This window comes from Purpureocillium takamizusanense, chromosome 7 (genome assembly GCF_022605165.1).
Source record: "Purpureocillium takamizusanense chromosome 7, complete sequence".
Lineage (NCBI taxonomy): Eukaryota > Fungi > Ascomycota > Sordariomycetes > Hypocreales > Ophiocordycipitaceae > Purpureocillium > Purpureocillium takamizusanense.
This window is the reverse complement of record NC_063074.1, coordinates 317,325-330,769: the sequence shown is the minus strand read 5'-3', so window position 1 is coordinate 330,769 and position 13,445 is coordinate 317,325. Positions and strand designations below refer to the sequence as shown.

The following is a 13,445-nucleotide window of genomic DNA, read 5'->3' as shown; positions in this document are numbered from 1 at the left end:
GTATGTACCTTACGTAGCACTGGTACTACAGGTAGTACCACCGCCGCCGCCGCCCGCCCCGTGCAGCACGGCGTTGTTGCCCCCTGGAGCCACAACAGCCAACAGCCCGAGCATGCCACTTCCCGCCCACACGCTCCCCTAAAGGCGACCACCCCCCAGAGCCTCCCTCCCGTCCACTCAACTGGAAGGCGACGGTAACCTTGAAGCAGGCCGACCCGAATGGGTGGGTGCGCCCGCCTGCCCGAAGGAGCTGCACCGCTGTCCAGCTGCAGCAGTAGCCACCGCCATCGAAAAGCCACCGCCGGCCGTTTTTCCCACCCGTCTATCGCCCCCCCCCCCCTTCTGCCTCTTCATCTTCCCGACGTTGTGGAATCCAAAACGCCTGCGATCCACCGCCCGCACGTTAACTTTCCTCAACGACGAACAACGACCACGTACGACGACCACGTTTCCTTCTTCCCACATTCGGCCGCGCCTAAACCACGGACCACGAGGGGCTCGCCTTCCAATCGCCAACACCACCGACGACAAAGACAACGACAACAACGACGACTGACTGCCCTGCGCGGCTCCAGTGACACTTCCGCGATCGAACGCCGTGTCCCCCTTAGCGTGCGAGACTCTCTCGGCGCCCAGAACGTTCGTTCACCCGATCGGGCAGCGCCTCTCTTCTCTTCACACACGTATTCGATCGTGACGCCTTCGCCACGTCGCGACGAGAGCAGCCCGCACCCAGCGACCGGTGACGACACACGACAAGTGCTCTCGCGACACCCCGTCGACAGACCGCCTGATTGTCTCGGAACCTCGTTCTTATTTTGCGACACCGATAACGCGCGGCCCCCGCCGCAACTTGTCCGGGCAAGGTTGCTCCGATCTCTCGAGCCTCATCGCCTTGGGTCGCGGCGACAATCCACGTCTACGACCAACGACGTCCCATCGAGCCCGCGTCCGGGACACGTCCTCCATGGCCGACATTCCATAGCCCCGTGTGAATCGTTTCTCCATCCTTCGTGCTTCGCGGCGGCGCCCGTTGATTGGCGCCCAGGCCAGGCTTCTCTTCTTGAGGAGGCGGCCCCCTCCTGGGCCCCCGACTCACCAAAGGTAGCCATGGCCTCCCTCACGCTGACTTCGGCGGCTCTGACGGCCGCGGCGACGTTGTGCACCACGACGCTCGTACCGGCCAGCGGATATGTCACCATGGACAATGGCCCGGCCTCCGTCACCCTAGCCAAGGCCATTGTCTACCAGGTCCCGTGCCCGACGGCCAAACCTCTCAACGCCATGGCCCTCATCTCGCCAGAGGGTTCCGGGGACTCGAGTCTCAAGTTCCACGACCCCCATCCGGACCCCCGCGTGTCCGACTTCCGAGACCCCTTTTACGCCTCGACGTTTCCCATATGCTACGCACTCGCCGCCACCACCGTCACCTCGTACATGCTTCTCATCATGCTCTTCGTCACGCCGCGCTCCTTCCTCGACGGCGGCGTCGTCTACCTCGGCCGCCGGCGCGGCTTCACCCACACTTCGGCCGGCGCCGAGAATATTGGCGGCCGTCCGTGGCTGCAAAAGGTTGCCACGCTGACCGTCGCTGTGTCGCTCACGATAGCCACGCACGACACGTTCAAGATTGCGCAGCGGCAGTACCAATGGGGCGCCCAGAACGCCACAGTGATGCAGCAGGGCGTCATGGGCAGCACCGAAATCAGAGTCATCCGCCTCATCTCCAACACGTTCCTGTGGCTGGCCCAGGCGCAGACCTTGATTCGCCTGTTCCCGCGCCATCGCGAAAAGGTCATCATCAAGTGGGCAGCCTTCGCCCTCATCACTCTCGACCTCATCTTCAGCGCCCTCACCAGCTTCAAGGACAATGATAACAGCATCAACCCGATGGCGGGCAGCTTTGATCATCCGATACCTGCGTTGAGCTATCTCTTCCAGCTGCTACTCGGTGTGCTCTACGCCGCGTGGGTTATATACTACTCACTGATGAAAAAGCGATATGCATTCTATCACCCTCTGATGAAAAACATGCCACTGCTGGCCATCATATCACTTTCCTCGATCCTCATCCCTGTCGTCTTCTTCATTGTGGATATTTCGAAACCCGCACTGGCGTCGTGGGGTGACTACGTTCGCTGGGTCGGCGCCGCCGCCGCCAGTGTCATTGTGTGGGAGTGGGTGGAACGGATAGAAGCCCTGGAGCGGGAAGAGAAGAAAGACGGCATCCTCGGCAGGGAAGTCTTTGATGGGGAGGAAACGCTCGAGGTGAATGCGTCCGAGTTTCCCTGGTTGCGACATCGGAAGCACCACAAGGACGATCGGGGCGGCGGTGGCGGCGGCGGCGCCAACGGCGCCAACGGCGATGCGAGTTGGAATGCGGGCACTCAGAACGGCAACGCGACATCTCGCGACCACGGCATTCTGCGTGGCGGTGGGTGGCCCGGGGTATCGGTCGCAGCGGGAAGACAGCGGAGCCACACGCGTGAGCCGCGAAGATCAGCCGACCAGCCAGCCCAGCAACGGACAACTGGTGGCATTCTGCGGCCTCCATTGTGGCCGAGTCGTCCCGCGCCGGCGGTGACGCCCGTGAGCAGGACCGACACGCCGAGCGCCGCGAGCACCGTCTACGCGGTCCGGTATCAGGGCACTTCGGATGCCACCAACAGGACACCGGACCTACCGACCAGGACGCCAGATCCGTCCCCGCCGCACCAGAGCATAGCGGATCTCTCACGGCAGAACAGCAGTCCCCAGAACCAAGCGGTCGGCGACGACTCGAACGGTGCGATGGCCACACAGAACGGACACGTCATGTCGTCTGCTCCGCCACCGCCACCTCCTCCTCCGCCGCCGCCGCACCCGCTTCGGGCAAACAGATTCGTAGACCTAGAAGCGAATAGTCCAGCACCGTCACGGTCCGGCCGGCGGCGAGCGCAGACTCTGACGTCCCACGGCGACGACGATTCGCAGCCCGACATGGCTAGGCAGGTGCCAGATTCGCCCATCCGGGTGCGAGAAGAGACTGGGCGATGGGACTTCAAGTCGAGGCTGGAGATGTTTGCAGCAAATCAAGCGGACAAGATGCGCGAGAGACTGCGGCCATCGACGGAGACGGTGGACCTACCAACGCAGTACATACCGGCGCCTCCACGACGGGGCGCAGCTCTGCAACAAGTGCTCGAGGAGGGTGAATTGAGCAGCTCAAGTCTGTCTCACTCTAGAACCGGAGAGGGCCACAGCAATGGAAGCTCGGGGAGGCGTGGCGCTGGCTCCGACGAGATGGCACAACTCGGCCGACAGGACAGCTCGACCATGTCTGGATCGCTCGGCCGGACGGCAGGGGCAAATCCGCCGCTCTGGCCAGGGGTGAGGCGGCGGGTCCCGACGTTTGAGGACGACGACGATGTCTACTCATACGATGATGAGGATGAGGGCTCACTGACCGAGACGGCGTCGATGGAGTCGGAGCGGCGCGACTCGGACGATGAAGTGGGTGGGCACGTGCGCGCTGCCGGGGCGGAGCCGGGTACACGAAGAGGCTGGTGAAGATGATGGGGGGTCTTTTATTCGGGCGGGAGGCAGCATGTATGACCATTTTGGCTGATTGATTGCATTTGTGAGCGCGGCGTTTGGGCCTGTACGCCCGGGACACGGGGGGCATGGATGGCATGACATGGCATGGCATGGCAAAGGCGGCCAAGATGCGGAACAGTATTTGCTGTATGTACGTATGCGCGCCCTGAAGGATTTTGACCTACAAATACATGGCTGCATGGATTGTAGGCAGGGGCCAGATGCAAGTGTGCAATTCATTCTTGACACGACGATGGGCCTGGCGTGTACCGATCCGAGTGATTCATGGCATGGCAGGGCATGGCAGGGCATGACATAATATCCGTGGATGACGGGGAAAGCCATGCTACTAAGAGCTTATACCAAGTACGTACCTGGGTAGGTATGATGCAGCGTGACACGGGCTGGGACGGGAAGTGCCAGATGCGGATGCATGCGAGTGCCGAGCCGCACGATGCGCGCGGCAGCCGAAGCCGAAGGGGGGGAGGAGACACGTGAGGATACGAGTGACGAGACAGACATGTTTAGCACTAGAAACCCGAACGATACGGCACATCTACCTACCTTGCGCCGACAGCAGGTTCGATCAGTGCAGTGCCCATGCCGATTCCCGCGTCCACCACCAAATGATGCCGTATTAGGGGCGAGCTGCTCAGTGACTTACTTAGGTCGCCCTTTGAAATTCTACCTCTGGCCAATCTTCTTTAGTGGCTAGAGGTTCACTGTACGAGGTACGGACTGCGCGCTAGCCAACTAAAAATCAACGTCAAAAACTCCGTCTCCGTTCCCCCCCATCTATCCGTCGTCCCCGCCCCGGTGCCGATGGATGGAGCCTGTCGGGGTGGGCGGGCGTACTAAACTGTTTTTTTTTTCTTCTCTGTTGCGTCCTGTAATTTCCCGAATTGCTGTACCCTTGCCTCTTCCGTCATCGCCGCCTGCCTCCCTTCCCTCGTTCGCGCTCGCTCGCTCGCTTTTTGTTGGACGACCGACCCCGAGAGATAGATGGGCCGGGAAGGAGACACAGAGTCGTGCCCGCCCACGTCAAGGGAAGGAGCAAGAAGAGGGAAGGAGCCCATGGCAACAAATTGCCCCTGCTACACTTATATACCTATCGTTACATCGTACATACTACCACCACCACTGCATCCTGCGTTTTGCAGTCTTGCCCGGCATTGATTTCTTTGCTCCTCCTTACCATCAACAACCACCACGACCAACCAACCCTCGTGTTGACGGACGCTTACAACCACGCTCGCCGCCCGTCCGTTTCTGCTCTCTTCGCGCTGTGCTGTACACACCTATGCTGTACATGTCGTCACCGTCACGACGCTGTCCCGCACCCACTTCATGGGACGCATAGGCGGCGCGCACGCGACCCGACCCGACAGTGCCGGCGGACCAACTGGGGACTCGGCACGGAGAGATTGGCGAAAAAAAAAAATCCAGGGGTCCAGCCGGGCCCGTCAGCGCCCGCCCCCATTCGTTCATCACTTTTATTACAGCTGCTGCCCCATCCGTCGCGCATCCCGTCACCGGTCGCCCATCCTTTTTCTGCGACGCCCAACGTACAACTAACTTGGCTGCTACGTCTGCTGCGCCCACGACATACGAAGTACACGACCTCCCAACTGCTCAGTCCACCGCCGCTGCCGTTCTGGACGTCGGCGCCCGACCCCGTCTGCACGCGACCCGATCAACGGTGCATTGGCGCTCCGCAGACGTTGAACGCAGCACACGCCGTCGTCGAACCGAAGCCGCCTCCGCCGCTGCTGGGCCCCCCTTGGCTGCCTCCGACCGACGCACGCACACTGCCAAATTACCCTCCCCGCTACATCCAGCCTGGTCCCAGCCCAGCCCAGCTCAGCCCAAGCAGGCGCATACCCAACTGCGGCTGTGAGACGCGGGACCTGCGAAATCGTGAACCTCCCACGACCCGCATCGGACCCTGGGCTACACGGCAGTGCAACCGGGCAGTCCAGCGAGACTCGCGGCTCTAAGGCGCTCGACTTGCGTCGCACACGCTTCGCCCTCACTCGCCTCCTCGCATATCACGCGCGACGCCGTTCAGAGGCATAAACCCCCCGTCGCTGCCGCAGCCATGTCTGAGCCGTTCCCCCTCCTCAACACCTCGGTCGATCAGCTACACCTCGCCGACACGGACACGACGCGCCGGCGACGCAAGAGCAGCGGCCTCGGCGGCGACATTCGCGCCGGCGATACTGGCGCCCCTGCCCTCGCCTCTAGCAGCGCCAGCCTCGACGCCGGCGATGGTGATGGCTCCTCGCCGCCCGCCTCCCCGGCCTCGCCCACGTCCGCCTCCCACCTCGCGGCAGCCTTTGGCACCACCGGTGCCAGCAATGGCAGCGCTACCAAGCGCCTTTCCAAGCGCCGCCGCGCTCGCGGGCTGGTGTCGCGCATCCGCCAGACCATGGTAAAGCACACCTTCGTTCTTCCCGCCTGCATACTTCTCGTCTTCCTCACCGGCTACGCCATCAACCCAACCGAGGCCAACCCGCTTCACCGCTGGATCTTCCTCTCCTACCGCCTGCCCCAGGACGACCCCTCCAAACCCGTCCAGTACGGCAAGGGCCTCTGGGACGTTGCCTTTGTCGCCTTCTACACCGTCGTCCTGTCCTTCACCCGCGAGTTCATCATGCAGGAATTGCTGCGCCCCCTGGCGCGCAAGACTGGCCTCGGCCGCTCCAAGCAAGCCCGCTTCATGGAACAGCTCTACACGGCCATCTACTTCGCCTTCCTCGGCCCCGCCGGCATGTACGTCATGAGCCGCACTCCCGTCTGGTACTTCAACACGCGCGGCATGTACGAGGACTTTCCTCACCGCACCCACGAGGCCGTCGTCAAGTTCTACTACTTGTTTCAGGCCGCCTATTGGGCCCAGCAGGCCATTGTCCTCGTTCTCGGCATGGAAAAGCCCCGCAAGGACTTCAAGGAGCTCGTTGGCCACCACATTGTCAGCCTTGCCCTGATCGGCCTCAGCTACCGCTTCCACTTCACCTACATTGGCATCGCCGTCTACACCACCCACGACATCAGCGACTTCTTCCTCGCCACCTCCAAAATCCTCAACTACATCGACCATCCAATCGTCGGCCCCTACTTCTTCCTCTTCATGTGCGTCTGGATCTACCTCCGCCACGTCATCAACCTCAAGATCCTCTGGTCGCTCTTCACCGAGTTCCGCACCATCGGCCCATTTGAACTCAATTGGGAAACGCAGCAGTACAAGTGCTGGATTAGCCAGTACATCACCACCGCTCTGCTTGCCGCGCTCCAGGCCCTGAACCTCTTCTGGCTCTTTTACATTGTCCGCATTGCCTACCGCTTTCTGCGCGACAAGACAGCCGACGACGATCGCTCCGACGACGAAGAGGATGAAGCCTCCCAGGAGAAGCCCAAGCCAAAACAGGACAAGAAGCGCGATGTGCCGACTCTCGAGATCAATGGCAAGGCAGTCGCCAACGGCAGGTCCAAGTAGATTCTTGTCAGTAGACCTGGAGTGAGCCCTGACGTGCGCGGGATGCATCGTTGGCTCAAGTCCGATCTCGGTGGGACCTCGCACGTGAGCGGGCCAGTGAGAGAGCGGAGGAAAGAGAAGGTCCATGACATTAATGAGCGGTTGGAAACACCGGAGGACTAAGTGCCCGCTCGATTCACATCACTTTTCGGCTTTGACGGTCGATGACGGCACCCCGGGTTGGCACATCCTCTGAAGCATGAGGACCGGCGTTGCTTATGCGGAAGAATAATAACGAATCATGGACACACGCTCGCTATCGTCACGACTTTTCAACCATCCGACAACATCCGCGACCCCTAAAGGACGACGGGCTCACGGGCACAGCGTTTGGGACGACAACGCCCAGCCAGTAGCAGCGCTTCCTCCGCATCAAGGACCGTTTGATCCAGCGAAACGATTAAAGGGCCAGCAAAATGACAGGAGGTTCCGGCACCCTTGGGGGCTTGAGGAGAAGCGAAACCCACCCTGCATTGCATGCATCTGTGTGTGATTGATTGTTTGACGGGGTGGAATGGGTGGCGGCCAGCCTCGTTACATATATGGGCGGCGGTGGTTGTCTTGTAAGCTTCACGTGTACTATATACTTTTGTTGTCGTCGGCGCGGACACATTGGTGTTGCATGTCGCACCACGCACGCACACACACACACACATAACAGGTTCTTTTTAATATTTGACCCATTGTTTCGAGAACAAGTCAAAAGTAGCACACTCACCCCATCTGCATTGCGACCAGCCTCATGAGGCTCGCGTCTTGGAGCGGCTCACTCAGTCGTCGGTCGGTGAGTGCTTCGCGCACATGCAACCATGCCCATGTCAATGGCATCATGGCAATGACAAAGGGAAGGGGCTTGGAAGAAGGCGGGGGCACGTCAAGCAAGTCACAGACAGCCACAGCCACAGCCACACAGGTCAGTCCCAACACACGAAACTGCAGTGCCCAAGCAAGATTTCGAGGCGTCCCGTTCGGTCAATCAAAAAGTCTTGTCTCATCAGCCCCGATACACCCGGAGCCGCGCTGTTGAGATTGGGCGTAACGAATAAAAAAAATAAGCAAAGCTCGAGTCTACCTTTGGAGTCCATCATCTATACGTGCGGCCGGCCTAGAAGCCTTCCTGCAACCCAACGACAACCGAGGAAACAAACAGACAAAACAGACAAACAACAAAGCAGCCGCCGCCCCCAGCCGGGCCCGTTTTGCAATGCGGTGGTGGTGGTGGTGGTAGTGGCAGTGGTGCTTGCCCTCTTACAACCCACCGTCCCTCCTCCTCCTCCACCTCATCCTCCTCTCCCCCATTTTGTCCGCCCCTTTATTACCACAGGGACGTCGTGATTCCTAGCCAACCGAGAAGAGCACCAACCAGAAAGGGGACGAGAACGGGAAAGAGGAAAGAGGACGGAGGCGAGAAAGCCTCCCCCCCCTCTTCCTTTCAAAAAGAAGACCAGATAAGGGACAGCCAACAGCCATGAGTGTGAGGAGAACCAAAACAACAAGAAAAGTGTGGACGAGGGCAAAAGCAAAAAGGCCAGAAATCATATGCTACCCGCTAGAACGCCGTTGTGTCGTGCCGTCGTACCAATCGCTTGTCGTGCCGTGCTGCGGCCGCCCGTCTGCCCAACACGCCCGCCAGAGCTTCCCAGCTGATCAAGGCGAGCCATGCGTCCTGTCCGTTGCGTGTGCGAATTGCTTTAATCCCACCAGCCCACCAGTCCATGAGGAAGTAACGAGAAGAAAAACCAAGCCAGTCCCTAACAGGAACAGAAATGAAGCAATGCCTCCCATCGTCGCTGTCATGAAATGTGACATCTTGCCGAACCGTCGGCTCCCCGCCGGCGGCCAGAATGAGGATGTCCTTGACACCCACGAAAACAAACATTATTGGGCCTTTTATTGCATCGGCCCTTTGAAACTGATTAAACGAGAGGCGATACGGGCCGGATCTGTGTTCTGTCGAATCGCCGGTGAAAGAAGCCGCTTCCTGCGACCCCTCGTCACCGGCTGTGACGAAGAACCGTATGCACAGCGCAGGACATCAAAACGACTACAATGCTTAAGTTGCTTGAGTTGTCCCGTTGTAGCATCCGCGCCGTGTTCCAAACGAGAGTATTAAGGTAGGTGAGAATTCCACAGGCGAATTATACCGAGTCGCTTGTCGAAGGACAGGGTGGGAATGAAGAACGCCAAACGCCTTCAATGCCTGTTGATGCCGAAAACGTTCCCCCAGTGCGTCGTAGCATCGATTGGGTCCGCTTTTGCCGAAACTTTGGAACTGAAAGTGTGGCTGCGAGCTGCTAGCAAGCAGCCTTTGTTCAAGGCGGCGCTGTCGTTCGAGATCGGAGCGGGGTTGGCTGCCTCAGGACGCGCTTCAGACACCCAAATTTCGAGGTTCCGGGCGTCGCCCATTGTACATGGTCGCATCGTCGAAGCCATGCTCTGATGAATGGTCGTCATCGTGTGTAGACTCAGCATCCGAAGACGACGCCGAGGTGCCAGACGACGAGGACGAGCTCTCTTCGTCGCCCTTACTTTTGGACGTCTCGTTGTCCGACAAGGTGCCGGACGAGCCCAGCGTATGATAATCGTCGCCGTGCACCTCGGCGGCGTTCTTTTTGGCTGCCATGTTGGCGCGCTTCAGTGCCTTGGCCGCCTTGACGGTAGCCTCCCGTGCCTTGTCCAGGGCCTTCTCGGCCCGAATCTGCTTCTCCCACATGGAGGCATACCTGCCCTGGGCAGCCAGTAGCTCCTCGTGAGTACCCCTCTCGACAACTGCTCCCGCATGCAGAACAATGATCTGGTCGGCATGCGTAATGGTGGACAATCGGTGCCTATGATGGTCAGTGATTAGTTTGTGTAGCGCAAGGGACGCGGCCTGGTGCAGCAACTCACGCAATGACAAGCAAAGTCCGCCCTTTGCCAATCTTCCACACATTGTCCTGAATTTCTTGCTCCGTGTGTGTGTCGAGCGCTGATGTCGCCTCATCGAGCATGATGATTCGAGGGTCCTTGAGGATGGTGCGTGCAATGGCGACACGCTGCTTCTCTCCGCCACTAAGCCGCATACCCCTCTCTCCGACCTGCGTCTCGTACTTGTCGGGGAACGACATGATGCGCTCATGTATGCTCGCCGCGATGCAAGCCTGGTGGACATCCTCGTCGCTTGCTCCCGGATTTGCGTACTTGAGATTGTACATGAGCGATTCGTTGAACAGAGTCGTGTCCTGGGGCACAACGCCTATATGCTGCCTCACGGAATTAATAGTCAGGTCCTTTACATCTTTGCCGTCGAGCTCGATGCTGCCCTCATCGCAGTCGTAGTAGCGGAACATGTGGCGGAACAGCGTCGATTTGCCTCCGCCCGACTCGCCGACAAACGCCGTCGTGGTGCCCGGTGCACACTCGAAACTGACATTGCGCAGAGCCGGCTTGCGCCGGTCGTAGGCGAAGCTGACATTGTTCCACCGAATGTGCCCCTGAAAGTTGGTCAGAGGCTCGGCGTGGGGGGTGTCGACCACCGTGGGCTGGATCTTGAATAGCTCGAGCAGGCGCTCGCCAGAGATCATGGCCTGTTGGACTGTGCGGTAGAACGTGCCGAAGAAGTTCAGGGGCCCCTGGAGCTGCGTCAGGTAGGACACGATCATGAACCAGTTACCAGGCGTCCGCACGCCGACGGCAACTTGCCATCCGCAGACCATGGCGGCAATAATTCTGCCCAGGTTGAAGACCAAGGTCTGGCAGATGTTCATCATGACCATGCCCATCTGCACCTTGGCCTCGGCAGTCTGGAACACGCCGACCCTGTCCTGATATCGCCTCGACTCGAAGTCCTCGGCGTTGAAGTATTTGACCGTCTCGTAGCTCGATATTGAGTCATTTTTGACGGCTTCCTCTTCGCGATCAGCATTCGTCATCTCTCGCCTCTGGTCTGCCCTCGTCGATGCCATCTTGATGGTCATGTAGAGATACCAACAAGTATCCACCAGGTTGATCTCGGCGTAAAAGGCGCCGTAGTAGTGATAGAAGACGTAGATTGACAGGAACAGATCGAAGAGCATCGGGACGACCTGGAAAGTCACCTGCTCTAGGAACTGATTGATGGCGGACCCCTTGTTGAGGGCAGAGAGAACCTCGCCCGTGCGCTTCGACAAATGAAAGTCGAGACTGAGGGAATGCACGTGGTTAAATGCAGCCGTCGTCAGTCCCCTGTACGAATATTGCGAGACGGGGATCCAGAGCAGCGACCTCAGGGACCCCAGGAGCCCCGACTGTCCCTGCATGATCCAGAGCAGCCCGAGCAGCACAAAATCCCAGAGCGGGAAGTTCTCGACGGTCAAGGGCTCTCCACGCTTGACGTCGTTGATGACGGCATCGAGCTTGTCAACGACACGGCCGATTTGTGTGGGCACGGTCATGTTGACCAATCTCTGCAGGATGACCAGCCCGAAGCAAACCAGGACATGCAACCGCAGAATAAACGAGTCCTTTGGCCATAGGTAGGGGAAGAAGAGCGAGTATCCCCTCATGTACTCCCACCACGTCCTGTGGGGGAGCTTTTCTGGGCGATAAAACGCGGCAGGCTCGTCTTTGCCTTGTCTGCTCTTGCCAGTCGGCTTGTTTGCGTTTGACCTGGACCGACTCCGTCGTCGATCGATCCGGCCGTCGGCGACGTGCTCAACCCGTCCATTCTGGGCGTGCCCATTCTGTGTGTCGTACGACGCGTGGGTGGCGGAGCCGTTGAGCAGCAACGGTGTCGACTCCGTTGCCTGTCCCTCCTCGAGAGATTCGTCGCCCCGGCGAACCTTGAAAATCCAGGCAGCGCAATAGAGGGAGATGCACAACAGTAGGTGCAGGATGCGGACAAAGTACAGAATCAGGTCGACCTTTGTCCAGTAGTCCACGCAGCTGGAGTCCCCTTTGGAGTCGAGCCCTCGCGCGGAGCGAGCGAAGTGGCAATCCGCCGCGGCGATGAAGGTGGACGTCGATAGGACAATTTCCCCGGTAAGGCCGAGGATCCAAATAACGAGATGAACGATATTTGGTCCCTTCCGCCAGTCGAAAAGGGAGAAGAGAATGTATAGGTAGAAGAAGGTTGCTCCGGTGAGGTGGACCTGCTCATGCGCGTCAGTAAAGTAGGCTCGCACGGCCGTGCATGGCCCTTCAACCTCGAGCAGTAGCGTCCGGCTGCGACGAGCGCGGGCCGCCACGGACAGGCCTGTTTGAAGATTGTCAAGTGACGTACCACGGTCCATTCGCCGGCCCATGGTAGACCGTTTCTTGACCACTGGTAAGGGTCTTCGTGGTAGAAGGCATGTATGAAGGTGGAAGCGCCGCTGGCGACGTAGGCGAGAAATATGACGCCGCCGAGGTAGCGGAACACGTTCTTCGCGGCTCGGCCGAAGCGGGGTCCTATCTTTCGCTCGCCGTTGTCGCGCTTCTTTCGCTTCGTTATCGGCAAGGGCTTCCCTCCGGGCCCCTTGACGAGGGGCTGCACGAGATCCTCATCCTTCTTAGCATTGTACACACTGTACCAAGCAGCGCAGCCGATAAAGGCGGCGAGCAGAACCACAGCATAAAAGTACTGCGTCTCGCGGAGAACGACGTCTACCGCACTCGAGCGGTCGTTGTTGGAGCCTAGTCGTTGCGGCGGGGGTTTTTCGTGGTCGGCCGCCATGGCGGGACTAAAAGAAGCGGAAAACAGTGTCAGCACCAACACCTCTCTAGGAGATGGCTACGCAGAACCGTCGTGGCCCGGCGGGTCGGGTCGTCGGAGAGCGTCGTCGGATGCAAAGATGGTTGGTGGAGAGCGAGACCGGTTGGGGCAGGCGAGGGAGTCGCAGACCAAGAGGCTCTCTCTGGTAGTAGCCACGAGGACGCACGAAATCACTGCCGGCGATGGCTGTGCGTTTGTGCTTTTCGCCCAATCCTGCGACTGATGCGGTGATGCGTGCCGCCGTCGTGATGTAGGACGAGGAGCAGCACGCAAGCCCCCGCTATCCGCCGCCACGGCCACCACCACCAACACCACACGCTGTCTGGAGGGTATCGTCACGCACACAAAGTGACGGCACGACGTACTGAGGGTCGAGCTGAGCGGATCACCTGGAGCGAACCATTGCCCTGCCCGTGGCAATTGGCGGCGTGAGAATGCAGCGCTGTGCTCTGCTCTCTGCTCTGCGCTGCTCCGCGCTACTCTGCGCTGCGCTGCTCTGCGCTGCTCTTCTCTGTGCTGCTCTGCGCTGCTCTGTTCTGGTCGGCTTTGCTTTGCCTTGCGTGGGTAGCGAACGACGAGGGGGGGGGGGGCGGCCGGCAGGACACGAGGCGAGACCGTGCCTGC

The 13,445-nt window shown here is 59.6% G+C and overlaps 4 protein-coding genes across 4 annotated transcripts; 2 read left to right on the top strand and 2 right to left on the bottom strand.

The window, feature by feature from the left end:
• Window positions 1–312: 312 nt before the first annotated feature.
• Window positions 313–3,886, top strand: RIM21 (pH-response regulator protein palH/rim21). The gene has a single exon (XM_047988896.1). It carries the CDS (start codon window positions 1,111–1,113, stop codon window positions 3,547–3,549), a length of 2,439 nt encoding a protein of 812 aa, XP_047844894.1. The 5' UTR covers window positions 313–1,110; the 3' UTR covers window positions 3,550–3,886.
• A 719-nt stretch (window positions 3,887–4,605) lies between these two features.
• LAG1 (Sphingosine N-acyltransferase) lies at window positions 4,606–7,805 on the top strand. The gene has a single exon (XM_047988895.1). It carries the CDS (start codon window positions 5,675–5,677, stop codon window positions 7,070–7,072), a length of 1,398 nt encoding a protein of 465 aa, XP_047844893.1. The 5' UTR covers window positions 4,606–5,674; the 3' UTR covers window positions 7,073–7,805.
• Window positions 7,806–8,660: 855 nt separating this feature from the next.
• Window positions 8,661–8,990, bottom strand: JDV02_007405 (uncharacterized protein; the record flags this gene model as incomplete). The annotated part of the gene is made up of 1 exon (XM_047988894.1): window positions 8,661–8,990. One exon carries the CDS (start codon window positions 8,988–8,990, stop codon window positions 8,661–8,663), a length of 330 nt encoding a protein of 109 aa, XP_047844892.1.
• Window positions 8,991–9,479: 489 nt separating this feature from the next.
• hmt1 (ATP-binding cassette-type vacuolar membrane transporter Hmt1) lies at window positions 9,480–12,782 on the bottom strand (the record flags this gene model as incomplete). Its single annotated transcript, XM_047988893.1, has 3 exons — window positions 9,480–9,939; window positions 10,001–12,219; window positions 12,351–12,782. The coding sequence occupies 3 exons, from the start codon at window positions 12,780–12,782 to the stop codon at window positions 9,480–9,482; spliced, it is 3,111 nt and encodes a 1,036-aa protein (XP_047844891.1).
• Window positions 12,783–13,445: the final 663 nt, after the last annotated feature.